Consider the following 19,219-nt stretch of genomic DNA (forward strand, 5'->3'; position numbering starts at 1 on the left):
ATAAAATATCACATTATAAAGCAAGGGGAAATATTGCGAGCTTCGCATTTGTTTAAGAAAAATTGTACTCGTGAGTGATAGTACTTCCCATGTTTAATCTAACATACTATAGTCAACATTGACATATTGTATTTTAAATCATCACATTTTGTTGTGCAAGGCAAGCTATGCAATATTTCATTTCATTTAAAGTGTACAAGCTACACATTACTTCTCAGCTGTCTCTATCACAAACTTTTCACATGCAGGAGAAAAATCGTCTAAATGTTAGTATTAGTTTTAGGAATCACAGAAAGTACTTGATTCTGCAGATAGAAAAAAAAAATCCAAAAAGGTTAACTATGATTTCCCCCCAGAATTTATAAATTTTTATTTTTTTTTGTGGTGGTCAAGACGCTTGTGTTCATGGCTAAAGAAAAAGAAGGAAGGAAAATATGCAGAGTGATCCCCACCATGTACACATAGCCAATATTTAAAATCCGTGGGTAGGAGATGCCACAAGGTGGCAGCAAAGCACTACTTTTGCTTAAATGAAGCACCTCAACTCACTTCAACAATATTCCTTGGATCAAGATGGTGGAAAAATACTTTTGTCTAAATGAAGCCCCTCAACTCACTTCAACAACGTTCCTAGGATCAAGATGGTGGAAAAACTACTTTCGTCTAAATGAAGGCCCTCAACTCACTTCAACATAGTTCATCAGCACCAATAAGTAAAATGGTGCCATAGCAAAATTTGTATTACATTAGCCTGGGCACAAAAACAGAAAATAAGTGCATTTTTCAGCAAATAAGCATCGCTAAGATATCTTAAAAAAACAAAACAAAAAAAAGTGAATATGCAGGGGTTCATTGTGCAGACATTTTAGCTACAGGCATTGATGTTCTGTTATCACCAATATCTCTATTAATGACGTCTAGAGCAAGAGCAAACAAGGTCAAAACATCATCATCATCAAAATGCAGAGTGATGGGGAGAGAGAGCAAAATGAGAGCGAAAGGACATTACCACCAAAGAGATCTAGAGTCGGAGCGGCAGCAGACTCTGTGGTGGTGGTGTCTGTGGTGCTAGTGGTGGTGGTGGTGATAGAAGGGGTGGGGGCAGCGGCGGGGGCGGCGATGGGAGCAGCGATGGCCGGCGCCTCACTAGGGGTGGAAGGGGTGATGGCAGTGTCGCCCGTGTCAGAGGGTCTCATAGCGAACAGGTCCAGCCCTGGAGTAATGTCCGCACTCCCCTCAGTCGTGGCAAAAGGGTCTTCAGCGGGAGAAGCAGAAGGGGGTGGAGTTGAAGGGTTAGGCGTGTTTTGATGACAGAAGAAGGGAAGGGAATGGAGGATTAAAACATGAATATATCTGTGAGGAAAGGTGCTTGTGGATATAAACCATGAAAGAAAGGCAAGCGAGCACACAAACATCACTGGAGAATCACATGCACAGAACAAATATACATAATACAAAATATTTTTTTAATCCCATTTTATCAACATACTGTTTATTATTATTAGTACTATTATTTTTACCTGCTTGTATTGCCTGCATGGTGCCATTGAAATGAATGTTATAAATCAAAAGTGCTTATAAATAAAAATCTATTATTACTATTATAAATAATTTTGTCAAGTTAAGTCATCTTTATTTAAACTACTCTCTAGAGTTAACGCTTTCATTTTGACAGCTGTACACACACAGACACACGCCCACACACAGTATATGTATACATTTCATATTGTATACATGCTAGGGCTGGGTATCGATTCTAATTTCCTCAATCGATTTCGATTCACAAGAGTTCAGTTTGATCCGATTTCAATGTGTTTCCGATTCGGTTTGATTCACTTTAATTCAGTCCTATATTGACTAATTATAGAACATCAATTTTTCTTGAATATCAAGGACGATAACTCCACAAACATTAAATTCCAAATTTAATTTGGCGGAGCCAGTAACCAGTTAAATGATTTAGTTTTACAATCAAAGTAAAACGTGTCATAATCACTTAAGTGTGACACAAATATTGACATCAGAGATGAAAATATTTTCATAATTTCTAATTCATCCATCCATCCATTTTCTTAACCGCTTAGTCCTCACAACAGTAGTGGGATAATTCTAATTCATTAATTGTAAATATAAATTAAAAGCTTGTAATTGTCTTAAAGTGCAATAAATCAGGTCTTTCATATATGTAAGAAAATACTTTTATTTTCATATGAACAGTAAATTTCAAGAAAACAGTAAGATACAAAAAATGTGGCTTTTAAAATTCTATTTTCTTATAAATTTATGGGAAAAAAAGAGATTAAAATAATCAATACATGGTTTTATGAATCAATACCAGGCTCAAAAATGAAAATGAATTTGATATTTGATTTTTTAAAACCCAGCCCTAATACATGTATGAATGTTCTTGCACGTTTTTTTCCACCCACCAGATTCACCAAATGCATCAGTAGCAGGACCCGCAGCCACAGCGGCAGGACCATCTCCTGGGGAAGGTGCAAACGCATCTAGGATGTCACACCAACACATGACCAAACAACATATGGAGAAACAGATGGAATGGACAAAAAAAAAAAATGATGGTCAGTATTAGGGAAAGGCAAAGAATACAACAAATATGCAGCCCAACAGTCATTTCTTTGACTGCACCACCATTTTTAGGAGGAGTGTTTTTAAGGGGCTGCATAATGCTGCATTCGGTGAGATGAGGCAAGTTGTCACAAGTTGCTTGTACTCTGTGACAAGAGGGAGCATGTTAAGTTCAGGGATGGACAAGGTTAATTCATCCTTTGACAAAAGGTACTACAGTTGGGTCTTTGGATTTGGCAGGAGTGAATGTGATGTAAGAGACTTTTAAGTAGGCTACATCTCAGATTTTATTCCTTACAAATGCGTCTTTACCAATCAATGCGTTGGCTGTAAACAAGACATGTTGCTTTTTGTATATTGTGTGTTAGTAACCAATTCATCTTCTTTACCTGTTAATATAATTTCAACCATTTTCTAGTGATCTTTGAATGTTTTCAAATGGTTTGAAATCGCTACCTTCTTTGGTACCGCTGCAAAATCTTTTGACTGCCCTTCTGCTAAGTAAACAACTTTGAATTGCAGTACAGTTAGGTTTTCTTTGTCATACTGTTTTGTTTTGAGTTTTTTCTAATAAATCAGGCATGGTTCCTTTGATTGAAAGATTACAATTAAAAAAAAAGAAAGCCACAATAAAAGTCCGTATTAGTTGAGAAAATCATTGAGGGTGTTAGCAAATGGGGCAAAGCAGCATATCTGAAAAGTGTGAGCCATAATAGCACAATGGAATCAGTGTAGCATGATGATTGAGAGTTAATGTCCCATGCCTTCTGGAGTAATAGTTGGTCCGTCTTGATTTAGCCAACAGGAGGACAAGTAAAATATGTGACTCACATTCTTGAGATATACATACAAGATTTAATAGCTGAATTTGTTGGTCTGTGCAACAAGCTGTATGATCGAGGAGAATCATTTCAGCGCGTATGTGCAGAGAATCAACAAACAATGAGATGTAAAACATTGGATCAAGGGTAAAGGTATGCAGGATGTTTTTCTTTTATTTTAACCATTACACACAAGTAGCTAGGACCCGCCGAACTACAAGCATGCAAGTGGTAGCCATGTGGTCACAAATTGTTGTCACTAACATCAACAAAAATCATCCTGAAATCATGTTCAAAAGGAAACTAAAAAACCTCAAATTAATTACGCTGACATTGTATAATACAGTACCCGTTCCCAGCGTTAGCGGCTAATGGCTAGCAGCTAGCCACTAAGCGAGTGCCCTATATGGGCTGGCAAGAGCCGTCTGACTACTTTTCAAATGACTCGCCACACTTTGAAGTTGTTGCAGTTGCGAGTCTTACTGATACATTTTTAAAAGTACAGGCTGACTTAAATGTTATGGTTTAGCCAGTAGAAATGACACTGTGTCCTATAGGCTATTCACTTACTAATGTTCTAAAAGAAGAAAATACAGTTTGCTGCTAAGCAATGTTAGGTAAAATTTAGGTAAAAAAAATGAAAACCAATTCATTATTCAGTGAAATATTTTGTCTTCTGTATTCATAATTAGGGATGGGCGAGTATCAACACCAGGTATCGGTGCCAATACCAACCTTATTTTAAGGTATCGTAACTCGTGACGGCGACCTATACCAGTATCATCTGCCCTCTAGTGGCCGTTTTACAATCAGGAACTAGAAATGAGAAATTAGAGGAATAGGAAATTGCCATTAAATTCATGCAATTTAAAAAAAAAAAAATACTAAATTGGGATTTAAAGGTCATCCTTTAAAATTATGTCATTTTTTTGGGGTGGTATTTTATATATTAGTGGTATTGATATGTGATATCGGTATCGGTGACAGAGTTGAGTATCGGTATTAGTCTGACAAATATTTTTTCATATCACTACCCGATTATTCATTAGCATTTTCAGTACCAAAATATGCGATAGGGGAATGACAGGTGCTAGAAGTTTAATTTAGCTACAGAAACTATTTTATTGCAGTGAAATAGTCAAAGGTTGTAAAACAAAACATTCGAGGTACCTTCATTTTTGTATAAGCCACGTTCATTAGTTTGTGTTTCAAAAATAATTATGTTGTACCAAAACAGCAATGCCAGATTTTAATGAATTCATTGGTTTCGCAAATAAATAAAACAAACAAAGCAAATAAAATCAATTAATTAATGTAATATTGCTCCACATTTACAGAAATGTGTAGTTTTTTTTTTCCTGATAGGGATTCGCAGCTCTGATCATAAATACCTACATCATTAAAGCCCTGTGCAGATGAGCCACCCATCTGTCTCCATTTTGGACTGACTAACCTCCAAAAAGGTCGATGTCTCTCACTGAAGCAGCAGTGGGAGCTGCGACAGGCAGGGCGGTGGGTGCTGGCATGGCTGCAGCGTTAGCAGCAGCAGCTGCGGGTGCAGCCACTGCAGAGGCAGCTGCAGCATCAGTAGCAAGCTCTTTCTTTGCTTGTTTAGCCTCACAAACGCTGTTACTGGCAGCAGGAGTGGCTACATGAATAATCCCGCCAATCCACAGCACACGGTCACAAGCACCAAAGGAGGAAAAAAAGGAATTATAAGACGGGAGCAGAGTGCATTTTTTTTTTTTTCTTGTGACCAATGTCGCAAACAGAACTCAGAAATCTGAACTGTAGTTATTAAGATTCATAATATACTTGTACAAAGTATCATGAGATTACTCACCATCAGCCAAAAGGTCTGCACAACCAAAAAGAGACAGATAAAAGATGACCATAGATAGAGATGGGAAAACCAGGTCAACAAAGTGAAAACTCTGCCAGGGTTTGACTTTAGCCACAGGTGCTTTCCGTAATGGCCTCGTTTACCTGCCAGTTGAGTACAAGCACCTGTAGCTAAAGCCAAACTGTGGCAGGGTTTTCACTTTTTGGAATTCCCATCTCTGACCATGATGGATGACCAGGATGGCAGCCTTTAAGCATAACCAACATTATGCAAATTGACTGAAACAAAATGATCATACTATTTGTAGGGATGTAATGATAAGGGCAATATCGTGATATCGAGATTTTAAAACTGCCACAATATCGTCGTCATCATGCTCACAATATTTAAAAGGACCACATCTGTTAAAGAAGTCAGGTTGATTTCCATTTGTGCAGTTCTAGCACCCTCTAGTGGCTACTTTATTAATGCAATCTAATTTTCATTAGGAATGTTTTGACCTTCTATGTTTAAAATCGATGCTAATTGTTAGATGAAGCGGGACCTAATTTACAAAAGCACAATATTGTGCTTTTTTTAGTAGGAGCTCTTTTTTTTTATTTAATTATTTTTTTTTAACAAAATTGTGATCTTTTTTAAATACCGTCCCTCACCCCCAATATCGTGATAATTATCATATCGTCACCTTCATATTATCGGGATATCGTATCGTGATTTTTTGATATCGTTTCATCCCTAACTATTTGACATGCAATGCTGTATGTACATATATTTATACCATATACTGTATTAGGGATGCACCAATATGGGCCAAACCACAAACCGAAAATGAGTAAATAAAGAGCAGGCTCTCATCACTAGCCTCAACATGCAGGACCAATTTAATTGCATAACCACTGAGCCAAGTGATGTTATGTTTTCGCATGTTACTTCGCATTTCCGTTCACATTTAAAGTCACATTTGCTTTTGGAATGTGAAAAAGATGGAATTGAACAAAAAATTGCAACTGAGCATGTAGTGTGAGGGTAGTCTATAAGCCCTCCGGTTCCTTGCGAGCGGTGTGCACGATTTCATGGCTACTGGGCAGGCAGTCGGCAGCCACGGGGGAATTTTGGCTCTGGGATCATTTTCCCATATCAATGCACCACCTTCACTCAGTTCAACGGGCCGTCTGCGCATGCTTGTGTCAGACTCATCACCACATCCTGTTACGGCCATGTTGTTTCAGTGACAGAATTTTTGTGGATCCCTTCAGTATATGTATATAAAATATACAGTACAATACAATATGAAGTCTTATTGTGGGAGATGCGTTCCACACAAACCAGCAATATACAGTACAGTGAGACCATGTACATACACATAAAAAACAATCGGTTAAAATATGTCCAAAATATTGGAGGCGTCAACGATGGACAAAGATACAGCATAAGGACACTGTCTATACTGTGTATGATTTTTAAATCAAGCTCAGGAGTTTCTGAAAGAAGAAAATTTCTCACCTCCCCATCCAGTTGTGGTAGAAGGTGCTGCAGTCCCACCAACTGATGATGAGGACATGGGGTCTAAGTCCAACAGGAAGCCATCATCAAGGGCACTAGACCCATAAAAAGAGCAGCAAGCAGATAAATCGTCTTAAAATGTATTAAAAATAAAAATAAATACACAAAAAATGGCAATGGAATATAATCATTAAATTAAATTTTCTTTTAATATTGTTTACTGTAAATTTTGTGATTTAAGAATTACACCACAGGAAAAAAATAAAAAATAATCCACATCCAATCCACAATAGGAGAAATTTATTGTTTCATAACATAAGTTCTTTTAATGGCACTTACCTGCTGGCTTTAGTGGTGGGAGCTACTGCTGTGGGTGGGACAGAGGGAGGTGGAGGTTTGGCAGGCGGCCCTGGGCGAGCAGGGGGGCCCCCAGCGGCAGCGGGTGGTGCAGGTTTGGGTGGTGCAGTCGATGGGGCAGTCGGTGCTGAGCTGTTGTTGGCCACTGTGTCCTGTTTACAGACAACAACATGATTCAGTAAGGTGGCATAGAAGTCATAATGAATGAACATGATGTGTACTACTACTGCATTTGTAATTCATACTCATTCTCATTTAGGGAATGTGTAGTGTATGAACCATATTTTAGTTACATAGGTGGGTGTTAAATTCTAAATCAGTGTATTGCAATATACAGAATCATTAAAATAACTTAAATGCAGTATAATGATATAATGAAACCCATGTATGTAAAATTTCTTGTTGAATATCATAGTACTTGAAATGCAAATGTGTCATATACGTTTAACATTTAAGTACAGTGCTTAAGGTTATTGTGTCTTACCTTGGTCGGTGATCTGCAAAAACAATAAATAGCATACACGTTAGAAAACAGTGACATTCCAATTCATTATCTTAAATAATTGTTTTAGGCATTCTTCATTTCAAACTCAATCAATTTCAAAAACATCTGTAAATGATGTCACCACTCTGCAATGTTAAGTCATTGCATCTTAGATCCATTTCCACTTAAACTCAGGATTTTCTTATGCAGGCAAGTTGGAGAATGTGTCAATTGTCTCGCTTGCACTCCTTTGCAAAAGTGGAGATTGAGGGTAAGTAACACAGATGTAATGACAATTATACACTCACTGACATGTCATTTGGTACACTTGCACGGTCCAATACTGTAGCTTTATTATAATTCAACCTTTAGAAGAAGAATAGTCGGAGCTAAAAATGATTTATATTAGTGTCATTCAATAAAAACTTTATTTATTCATTATAAAGTCAACATTGCACGTTTACCATCAGCTTTGTGTGAGTGTATAACTACTAACAGTTACAAAAAAAGATTTCACTTATCCAAAATGTGTCCACCTGAAGCACATTTTGAACACATATTAACACATTGTTATACTGATGGCATTAACATTTTCAGATGGTTATGGTCACTTTTACACAGTATAGAATCACTGTAAACTGAAGAAAACAGGTAAAAAGAAGAAAATGTAAACAAAAAAAACAAGTAATGGGATGAATTTAGTACTTCTAGTGAGAGTGAATACTTACTTATCCTCTCTTTATTGTGTTGGGTAAAGATCATAAGAAAATTAGGTTAAATATTTGGCCATCAAAAACCAAACAAAGTAGCTAAATAAAAAGTTTCATTCACAGCCAAAAAATATTATTTTGGTGTCAATTCAACATGTCATTGTGTTGATCTGTAAACCAACCTCAGGCCAACTCCAATTGCTGCGTTATTGCTAATTTTTTTTCGTATTTTTTTCCCCCCCATAAGAACAAAGAAACACAAACTTACGGCTTTTTCCCTTCTAAAGTGTTGAGGTGGGTCTCAAGTGATTCCAAAAGACTTTCTGGGGCCTGTTGGGTGAAAAGAGTCGCAGAGACACACACAAAAAAAAAAATCAGCTCTCTTTACATTATTGGGAAGTTGTGTCATTTGTGTGTACTTTACTTGTGTGTACACGTCATTGTTAAACATTGATTCATTGCTTTAAAATACAAACCATATTTTCCATAAAGCATTAAGCAACAGATTGAACAGAAAGGAAACCAGGTATATATCATATTGCATTTGTCAAAGCTGATATACCTCATTTGCGCTTTGTATTTCATTATTCATTATTGCGTTTGAGCTCTCTTTCGTTCATAGCTTAGCTATGCTATTTCGGACAAATGTTGTCTGTTATATCTGTTTTGGTTCTTCCTAAGTATGACAAGATTCTCCGGTGCTGTTTATTTTCTGTTGGGCCCCTGCATATTTCCTGTGTCAGCCAATCAGCTCCTTGTCAAACTCGGCGTTAAACATATCTGTCTCCATTTGGTGATTAGCCTGACACAATTTGCTTTTAGTTTAGTTGGTCTTCATCATGTCATCCTGTGTGTCATGGTAGGTGGTCATGTCATTCCTTTTTTTTATTTTTGGGGTCTATGTTCGAATTAAAAATAAATATATATCCATCCATCCATCCATCCATTTTCTTGACCGCTTATTCCTCACAAGGGTCGCGGGGGCTGCTGGCGCCTATCTCAGCTGGCTCTGGGCAGTAGGCGGGGGACACCCCGGACCGGTCGCCAACCAATCGCAGGGCACACAGAGACGAACAACCATCCACACTCACAAGCACACCTAGGGACAATTCGGAGCGCCCAATTAACCTGCCATGCATGTCTTTGGAATGTGGGAGGAGACCGGAGTACCCGGAGAAGACCCACGCGGGCACGGGGAGAACATGCAAACTCCACCCAGGAAGGTCCGAGCCTGGACTCGAACCGGAGACCTCAGAACTGGGAAGCGGACGTGCTAACCACTCGACTACCGTGCCGCCCAATAAATATATAAATGTATCAATTTTAATTCCTGTCCTGTGAAGTTTTTTTTTTCTTTCTTTCTTTTCCATCAGCTACATTCAGCTCCATCACACCACAAATCATAACGGCAACGTTCCAATCAGTCAAGATGCAAAGCTTACAGCATATGCACGAGAGGATAAGGAAATAAAAACAATGCCCATTTTCCAATTCCGAGACCATTTCATTCTCTTAAACATTTAATGCCCCCCCCCCAATAAATAAATAAATAAATAAATAAATAAACAACCAAACAAACAAACAAATAAATAAATAAATAAATGAAATCATTTATAGGATGGGCAGTAAGTAATTCAAAAGACTTGGACAAAAATTAGAATGACAAAATACAAGTTACAACAGGCACTAATTATTCATATAACCTCACAAATACACGTTAACGGATGACATAATAGTACAGATAAAGATAGTATAATGGTCATCTTACTCTGTCTTGTTTATACTAATGCTGCTCTCCATCAAAAAGATGAGAATAATTACTGGTTCAATGATCTGGCTGACTGACATGTATTAATACTGACATTTAATCCATCAGTCATATAGTAATGTACAGCACGTCAGGTTTAAATATAGAGGATGCCAAACTGTGTTTAGAAGGTTTACACTGCTGTTTGTGAACCACTAATTATATAATGAGGGTAAAAACAGAATGTATTAGCAATGCAAGGAGATGCTATGAAATTTAGAGAGAACTGACAAATATCCACACTAATATGATCAAATGTGTATAATTCTGTGAAATCTTACTAATGAAGTCATTTCCATGAACACAATTGATACAAGTCTGCCAAGAATACAGTATATCTGAATCACTAATACCTACTCCATCTTTTAAATATATCCTTTAGACATAGTGCTGAAGAAAGTAATCATTTTTAAAGGAATTGTGCTGAATTTAATAGTGTCACACCACACATTGGTTTGGCACACACCAATGAAAAAGATATACAGTAGTAACAAACTTACTTGAGTGAGCTCAGGGATGTCATTTTTGTCAATTCCCACTTGCTGGAAAAACAAAACAGACATTTCAGCATTTACCAGACAGCATATAAGTGACGACTGCTAAGCAACTCAGTGCAATGTGCACATCAGCATCTTACCTCTGCAATTTTGAAGAATTCAGACACCCGAGTCATGCGAGTCAGAAATCTTTTGTAGATCTCCAGTCCATCTTTACACTGGCTTCTTTTCATCTGGAAAAATTTCTCTAAAAGATACAGTCATGGTGATTTTAGAATACTGTACATTTACTGTATATATTGTGATGGTTTTACTTTTTTTTGTCAACAATTAACTCAATAATAACATTCTGGCTTGTCATGTAGATTGTCATTGGTAACATACAAGTATTAATCAGGAATATGGATTAACATGTCTACATAAAAGTCAGGAAGATGTTACACGAGAGTACTGAATCAGTGACCCTCACCTCTCCATGATATTTATTGGGATAGTTAACATGCATTTATTGACCAAGAAAACAAAGGTGAAGAGAAATACTGTACCTAGAAGATTGATGATGCCATCATTGTAGCAAGCATATAACTTTATCAGGTCTTTAAACAGTAGAAGAAAGCAGGCATTTATCACGCCATTGTTTAATTCTGGTTGGTGTACCTTTGGACAGAATTACAATTGATGAGATGAAATAAATATGCAATAAGTGATGTAACTAGTCAAGGAGATCACTTTTGGTTCCCTTCTAGTAAGTTTGACTCACATCAAAATCCAGCAGTGCATCAATCTGACCCTGTAGGATAGGCATTCCTTTAAGCAACTTCTCTACTGTCATGGTCCTCATTGTGCCTTCAGCTCTGTCAAGGAAAGGCAATATAAAAATGTTATATAAATTTGTAGGCTAAAAATCACTAATCTTCTAAAACATTTCATGAAGCAGGGTGAGGAAATGACAGAAATGAGAAACTGTACCCTTTCTTGACTCTGACAAAATCGAAAGACATCTGTCTGTAGGCGAAGGACTTCTCGTTGAGATAACGGCTGTAGCGTCTGATAAAGGTGGACATGTCATAGCCTGAGGAAGACATAAACACGCGCACCCACACATGCACCCACACATAAATGTATGCCCAATACTGGAGGAGCAAGGTGTCTACATTGTAACTTGTAATAGTACAACTAATTCAACAAATCACAAAATTTTGTGAGGGTGTAAAGCTTTCGAAATATAAGGTGTGCATTCTATATTTGACATACTGACCAATAAAGTGTGTTACAGTTAATAATAATAGCAATTCAACTGGGACAATCTGCTAAAAAGGAAGGTAACATTTATCCTGTGTGGGATCATGAGTGGAAGACCTGGCACTGAGCAACACCCACCATGGGAGCCTGTTTTGTCCAGAAAGTTGGCAAGGTTGAACAAAGAATTCCTCGATGAAAGAAACTGCAGAAATTTCTGAAAGAGCGCACACATACACACACACATAAGTATAATGTAAAAGGAAGTGTGGTTAAGTCAAATGTGCGACAATTTGACACATAATACATTGAATTGACTTGGCAATGAATGGGACAACCCAATAGGTCTAAATCTGCAACATACAGATTTCTTATTTCATACTTTACCCCTCCCACCCACTCTAAACACATTTAAACATTTCAAGACACCTTTTAAACACATGTAAAGGAATTTGAACACACAAAAAATGCAAGCTTAAAATGGACAGAAAATACTGGATGCATGATAGGTCCTTTTTCAGAAGCTGGACCTGATGGGGTGGCATGCAACTCCACCACTTTTACACCTGGTGCCAAAAGTGCTCGCAATCTGTTTGAATGTGTGGACAAACAATTTACCCTGTGCGGTTTAGGATCTTACTAAATCAGGCCCTTTGTTTCTTAGCCTAGAGAGTGTATGTGTGTATTATCACCTCGTTGCCGTGCACCATGAGGTGGTGTGTAGTAATCAGCGCCTTGAAAACCACCACCCAACTGGCATTGCCCGCCCTCTCGATCAGTGTATCGGCCATCTGAGGAACGTTCACGCTGGTGTCCTGGGAGGCCTGGATCAGGTCTGGGAAGTAGAGAAGAAAGGAGTTTAGATGACAGATTAAACATGTGCTTGAAGACCTTTACATCATTGCCTTCATTTTCTGTGCCAAATAACTCAGTTTTAAGATCTGGGGAATGACTCTTTATTGGAACATCTTAAGAGTTTGAATGTTTTCTCCGTGCTTGATTGGGTTTTAACCAGGAATTCTTGTTTCTTACTACATCCCAAACAGTCTTCTTAGGTTAAGACTCTATAGATAGTATTCACATGACGCGTATGCCGTTCACGGGTCCATGGAATGTCGAATGGGAACGGACAAAGAATTGTCCGTAATTGCAAAGACAATTCGAAATGATTTCCAACATTGTAAGATGGTCAAAATGTTTTTACCACAATACAATCATGATATATGTGAGCCGCTAACCGTGACTAGCTCTGGCTAAAAATGGATTTGGTGGTCAAGATGTTTGATTTTGAGGTCTCTCCAAATACCCTCCTTTAGGTCTCTTATTTTCCTTTCTCAACAGCCCAAAAGTTGAAGTTGTTTTTAAAGTGTACGAAAATAAGTGATGATTCAACAATGTTGTTTTTATTGTAACATGCTAGCGCTAGTAGCTAACACGGTTGGGAATTAGCTAACTTGGTTTAAAAACAACTTCACCTCAAATTCATAAATGATAAATGCACATAGCAATCAATAAAAGCTGAAAGTACAGAAGACAGAATGTCCATGTTTTGGGATCGAGCCATCCTACCTCAGAACATACGTGATGTTGCCATGTTCGGGCAGTAACATTGTCAAATGTTTGTAAAGCAATCAATTCTACTAATTAAGCGTTTCGACGTGTACCGCTGCAAGGAGCGTTGAGCTAAATCTTCCGCATACGTCTTGTTTACACATGTAACGTTAGTGTTTCTCAATTCCGGTCCTCGGGGCCCACTACCCAGCCTGTTTTCCATGTCTCACGATTCCCAATGCAGCTGTTTCCAATGATACCTAATCAGCAAGCTCTGGAAAAGCCTGATAACGATCCTCACCTGCGTTGGAATTGGGAGACATGGAAAACAGGCTGGATAGGGGGCCCTGAGTACCGTAATTGAGAAACACTGCGAGGAAGCTGGGGGTGACATTCATCAATAACAAAAGAACATTCAGTGTAAACACAATAGAAACACAGCTGAGTCTGCTGGAAAATTGACCCACCATGAGGGGCCGACGCGAGACTGTGACGTCAGTGAATATAGGCCCTATTTTCATCCCCAGTGCAAGTCTAGCGCAAAATGCAGTCTAGGTGTGTACAAAGGTGGAGTTTTCATTCTTTTGGTATTTTGGTAGATTCCCTGGCATTTGCGCAACTGAGGGATGTAATGCAGCCGACTCTCAGCCAATCGAAGCGGCTCCCCTCATTCCCTTTAAAATCAGCACAGTCCTTGACATTGCAGAAGCAGAAATTGACTCTCTGGGGTTCATGCATGTTCACACTGGCGCCCACAAAGTAAGTCCATAACGTGCAAGAACCCCCATTGTGGATGGTGCAGTTGGACACGCATGTGTAGTGGGAAACTGGAGACTGCATTCTATTAAAGCTGATAGTAATACAAAAAAATATAAAAAAACAAACATTCAATGAATTTATCTCCACAATGATTCAGAACGTATGCCTGGCACATTGTTGTCATTTTACAAATGAAATACGGTGACATCCACCAGAGTGCACAATCTGTCTGCCTGCTTGGTCAAATCCACCAAAATTACGTTACACCCCCTGAACCACAATTTAGACCACATCCGAGCTGATCAAAAGGCTTATCTACTTTTTGTTACCAAATTGGCAGGTACGCAGTTGACGTGATAGAAAATGCCCTTGGTCCACCAGGAAGCTTAGTGAGGCACTGCACGGTCTCCCAAATTGACAAACACACTAAACTAGATTTGCCCCGCACAAAAATGAAGATGCACCTGTTTTTACGCCGGTGTATGTGCACCTGTCTATCAAAATAAGGCCGCAAAAGGTTTATTAGTTTTAAAGTGAGTGTGATTGATTGCTTATTCTGTTGTAGCGCCTTTCTACCATGTGCAACTATAAGAGGTGACAACCTGAGGTCTATCTTCTATAAAGAATATGTACTATTTTTTCTTTTTTTTCTTTTTTTAAGTCTGTTTATCATATCATGTGTTTGCGTTTAAGGTTTTGTTAAAATGTAAGAAATTAGACTTTAAAAATCTAATTTTTCCTCTTAGAGGACCCTGATATCTTTTTTTTTTTAAACTGCTGCACTTTAAAATCATATAACACATTGTCTATATCTTGTTTGTGTCTTGCATGTGCTATTATACAGAACACATTTCAACTGATGCTATTTTACAACAAATAATTTATTTGCACTTTAAGAACATGAACCTTCTTATACTGTACTGAGAAAACCCATAAGTTTGTTGTTGGTCAATGAATTTAATTCACTTGAAAATACTGTGATATTTCTAACTTGGTTACATGTGATTGACTGGCAAGTCCAGTGCTTCAACCACCTCGCACCTGTAACACTTGATTTCCACCTCCGGGGATGAATGAAGAATTATCTTATCTTTTCTTAATAGCACATATGCCAGTACATGTAAGAGAATTCTCTGTGCCAGTGAAAAGCCCAGTTAATGTGCACGCATCCCTCTTACTTTTATCACGTGTCTGCCATTATGCATGTTTTCGATTCAAGCCACAATTCTGCACTACTAACAAAATGATGTATTTGGATGAGCGCTGTATAATGACAGTCTGATGGGAATGAATCTGGCTGTTGCTTTGTTCATTTATAAAACACGTCATTGCCACCCGCAGAGGGACAATGGGAGATTCCACTGCAGAAAGCATCACAGTCTGCATTACAACAGTCTATTATTAAATGAAGCATTTTCACTGAATAATCAGGAGAAATGAAAATCATGCACAGTTGCAAGTCACTGGTTTGATAATCTGCAGGTTTTTTGTCAAGAAAAACATCTGATGTGCTGTTATACGGTACAAGAAATCATTCAGTGCCATATTTGCAATGTTTTTTCCTGTCATTTTTTAAGTGCAATTACCCCATAGAGGTCTCATAATGCCGTATTTCAAACTGATGATTCTCAAGGTCAACTACATTACTGCAATATAATGTTGGTCTGACGGTGGTACTTGGAGAGCTAACTATTTTTCTAGGTGGTACCATTGCTTATATGTATAATCCTGGGTGTATGAATAAAAACTATGAATTGTTACCCTATTGATTATAATTGCACTTGTTTATCAAGTCATCCATTTCATTCCAATCATTGTGCTCAGGTTCACAGGTAAGGGGGAGCAAAACCTATTTCACTTTGGGTGAGAGGCAGGCTAAACCCTGGATTGTGGTTGTTGCAAACAAAATATGTTCAAGGTCACTTTTGAGTCAAGCCTACAAATCAACCATGTAGTCTTCAGCATGCAGCGATGATGGCCATACATACTCGTCTGTAGTGACACCACAAATACACACCCATACTACACACAGAATAAGCCCGCCAGGCCTGATGAGTCAGCAGCCTGCATCGTCCCACACTTCTCCTGTGTGTGTCTCACTCTTTACTTCCCACTGAGGCTGGCAGACTGTGGCACTGTTTATTCCACCACTACCAACCAATGGCTGTACAAAGCTGTGCCACACCATACTGACACACATGTAATCGCACACAAGATGTAGCTCTAATCTGGCACTCTGATTGGTCAGCTATATATGCATACTGTTGTGGGTCCTGGCATGATTGCGCAAATGTTAAACTGATGTATTGTAATATGATAATAATTATAATAATATTGAGATATTGTAATTGATAATACATCTGCCAAGTTGCCTTCCTGATTCTGGCTGTGCATCATTTGATATCTTCACATTATGATGCTTTTAATTCACTCAAAAAAAATCTATAATTATCACGCTTTAACAATTTGTATTTGTGAAATTGCAATGAGCTAGTGAAAGAACTGCACTTTTTAGCCGCTCATTTAATTCTAAAACACAGTGAGGACACTCAAGCAGAAGCTGCTGTTGGCTACAGCTCACTCATATACACTTACTGATGTCACCGTCTCTTAAGGGTCACGACGTCCCTACGCAAAATAAAGAGTTCTCATGTACCTCAGCATAAACATTAGGGGTGCAACGATATCCAAACATCACGAAACGATATTATCACGATATGAAGCTCACGATACAATAATTATCACGATATTGTGGGGAGGTTGGCGATATTTAAAAAAGGTCACAATATTGTAAAAAAAATAAATAAATAATGCATATAAACCACCAACAATAACAATAACAAAATTGAGGCGCTTACTTGTTAATGCACACATACATTGAGTTCCTCCACAGGTTGACTCGAGTTACACACGCATATTATGTTCCCCTTCATCTGATAATTAGCGTAGATTTTAAACATAGAAGAGCTAAAACATGCCTTGTGAAAATTAAACTGCACTAAAAAACTAGCCACCAGAGGGTGCTTGAACTGCTCAAATGGAAATCAACCTGACTTTTTTTAACTGATGTATTTCCTTTTAAATATTGTGAAAATGACAACGACGATAGTGTGGCAATTTTAATATCACAATATCACGATATTGCCCTTATCGTTACATGCCTAATAAACATGTGACTCCCTTTTCTCAGGAGCTTAAGTTGAACAATAAATTGGACTCGTGAATTAAATATAAATAAATAAATAAATAAATAAATACATACATACATACATACATACATACATACATACACATATATATATATGTATATATATATATATATATATATATATATATATATATATATATATATATATATATATATATATATATATATATATATATATATATATATATATATATATATATATATATATATATATATACACACACACACACATATATATTTATTTATTTTTTTCCATTAAAAAAAATACAATGAATGCCTACCGGTGATATGGTGATATATCTGTGAACATTTCCCAAATATTTACGTTTTTGTTTGCTCTACACAATGTTCATAAATATTCTATATGAGAAGTGGAGACATCAAACCCTTCACAGAAATTGTATGGTGAGCCCATCAAGTGACAAGAGGAGGCAGTCATCCACTGCAGATAACTATAATACTGGAGTAACATCTACACCCACATTAATTACAATGTTGTCTGTAGCAGTAGTTTGGACCCACAGCTGGAGCACAATACAGTATGTGATTTCACTTTAGAAATGTAAGAAAATGCAAAAATACACAATACACATTCTCTCTTGCTTCTTAAGTTAAATTTAATTGAATTAAATGAACTGGGTTGAAATAAAATAAAATGTGTTTTAGACTTGCTACTGATCTAATCAAATAGAGTGCTTCAAATGACTGAAGTATCAAAAATATCACTCTAAGTTTGAGAATGGCTCTAGTGGTTATCAGAGGTATCAACAGCTCAAACAATATTGACCCCCATGGCCCCATAGAATATGTAAGGCTGTCACATCACTGCATACTCGGCAATGTTTTTGTTTGTTTGTATTTTCCTCAGGCTTATTCAATGGAATTCTTTGTTTTAAAATTCTAACAAAATGTTCAACGACCTCCCAGGGTCATTAGCATGTCTTAAAAAGTTAAATAAACAAATAAGTAAATAGCTCCCTATTATTTTCTACAGTTAATAAAGTTGTAAAAAAAATCAAAGTAATGAATTGTTAAATTTACTGATCTTAGTTTTAAGTTCAAACAAAAAGAGAAGATGCTCCCATGGCCAGACTCAGGAGCATCTAGACCTCTATGCATTTGTCCAACTACTGTTTTAAATTCACAGTTGATTAATCAAATGACAAGGATGATGGTCTCACAAGACTGTTTGTAACATAACAAATCCACCCTGATCATTACACAAGCAGAAGTTTTGCGTTTATAAATAAAGGATTAGTGTGGATGCTGTTGTACTACTGGAACTGGACATCATCAAAAGAAGAATGGCAGACTTGAAGGCTGTATTTGATGGAGGACGTTTTACAGACCACAGAACTGTTTTGGCAAACACAACATCGACTGTATTGAATTGACAAACAGAAAGTTTGCACAACCACTTTGACTCCTTCCCTGATAAACGTGAAGCAATAATCCATCTGTCTTGCACATGATATTTTGAGGGGCAGAAGAAGAAGAAGAAGGAGAAGGAGAATGGAGACTGTTGTCATAAATGTAGGTACTAAAAATCTAGTCCTAGCCATAAATTTCTGAAGCTCAGTGCTTAATGTTTCTGTCAGTCTTTTGGCAACCTCCCTGACCTGTTTTCATCAACTTTGCAGGGACGTCTCGTTCTTGGGAATGTCACTATTGTGCCATATTTTCTCCACTTTATCGTGACTGTACTTGCTGTGTTTAATGGCATAATTAAAGCCTTGGAAATTCTTTAGAGCCCTTCTCTTTCACCTTGTGCTGCAACTTGTAACTCAAAGCGTTTTAATATCTCTTCATTCAGCTACTCGCAGTAATGACACAGCATCAGGAGTATCGGTG

General features: G+C 37.5%; 1 protein-coding gene across 17 annotated transcripts in view; it reads right to left on the minus strand.

Moving 5' to 3' along the window:
- Nucleotides 1-19,219, minus strand: part of snap91a (synaptosome associated protein 91a) — a 49,223-nt gene that overhangs the window by 13,921 nt on the left and 16,083 nt on the right. For 6 of the 17 annotated variants that reach the window (XM_077526666.1, XM_077526665.1, XM_077526664.1 and 3 more), the window contains 15 exons: nt 12,543-12,685; nt 11,992-12,067; nt 11,581-11,683; nt 11,372-11,465; nt 11,157-11,268; nt 10,752-10,858; nt 10,615-10,656; nt 8,576-8,637; nt 7,598-7,610; nt 7,096-7,265; nt 6,757-6,851; nt 5,254-5,268; nt 4,864-5,058; nt 2,430-2,507; nt 1,010-1,255 (listed from right to left, as the gene is read on the minus strand). In XM_077526666.1, coding sequence (XP_077382792.1) covers nt 1,010-1,255; nt 2,430-2,507; nt 4,864-5,058; nt 5,254-5,268; nt 6,757-6,851; nt 7,096-7,265; nt 7,598-7,610; nt 8,576-8,637; nt 10,615-10,656; nt 10,752-10,858; nt 11,157-11,268; nt 11,372-11,465; nt 11,581-11,683; nt 11,992-12,067; nt 12,543-12,685 — 1,551 coding nt within the window. The remainder of the gene's footprint in view (nt 1-1,009; nt 1,256-2,429; nt 2,508-4,863; nt 5,059-5,253; nt 5,269-6,756; nt 6,852-7,095; nt 7,266-7,597; nt 7,611-8,575; nt 8,638-10,614; nt 10,657-10,751; nt 10,859-11,156; nt 11,269-11,371; nt 11,466-11,580; nt 11,684-11,991; nt 12,068-12,542; nt 12,686-19,219) is intronic. The other 11 variants (XM_077526670.1, XM_077526675.1, XM_077526672.1 and 8 more) reach the window with 5 other exon arrangements.

The sequence above is a fragment of the Festucalex cinctus genome, chromosome 7 (assembly GCF_051991245.1).
Source record: "Festucalex cinctus isolate MCC-2025b chromosome 7, RoL_Fcin_1.0, whole genome shotgun sequence".
NCBI classification, from domain to species: Eukaryota; Metazoa; Chordata; class Actinopteri; order Syngnathiformes; family Syngnathidae; genus Festucalex; species Festucalex cinctus.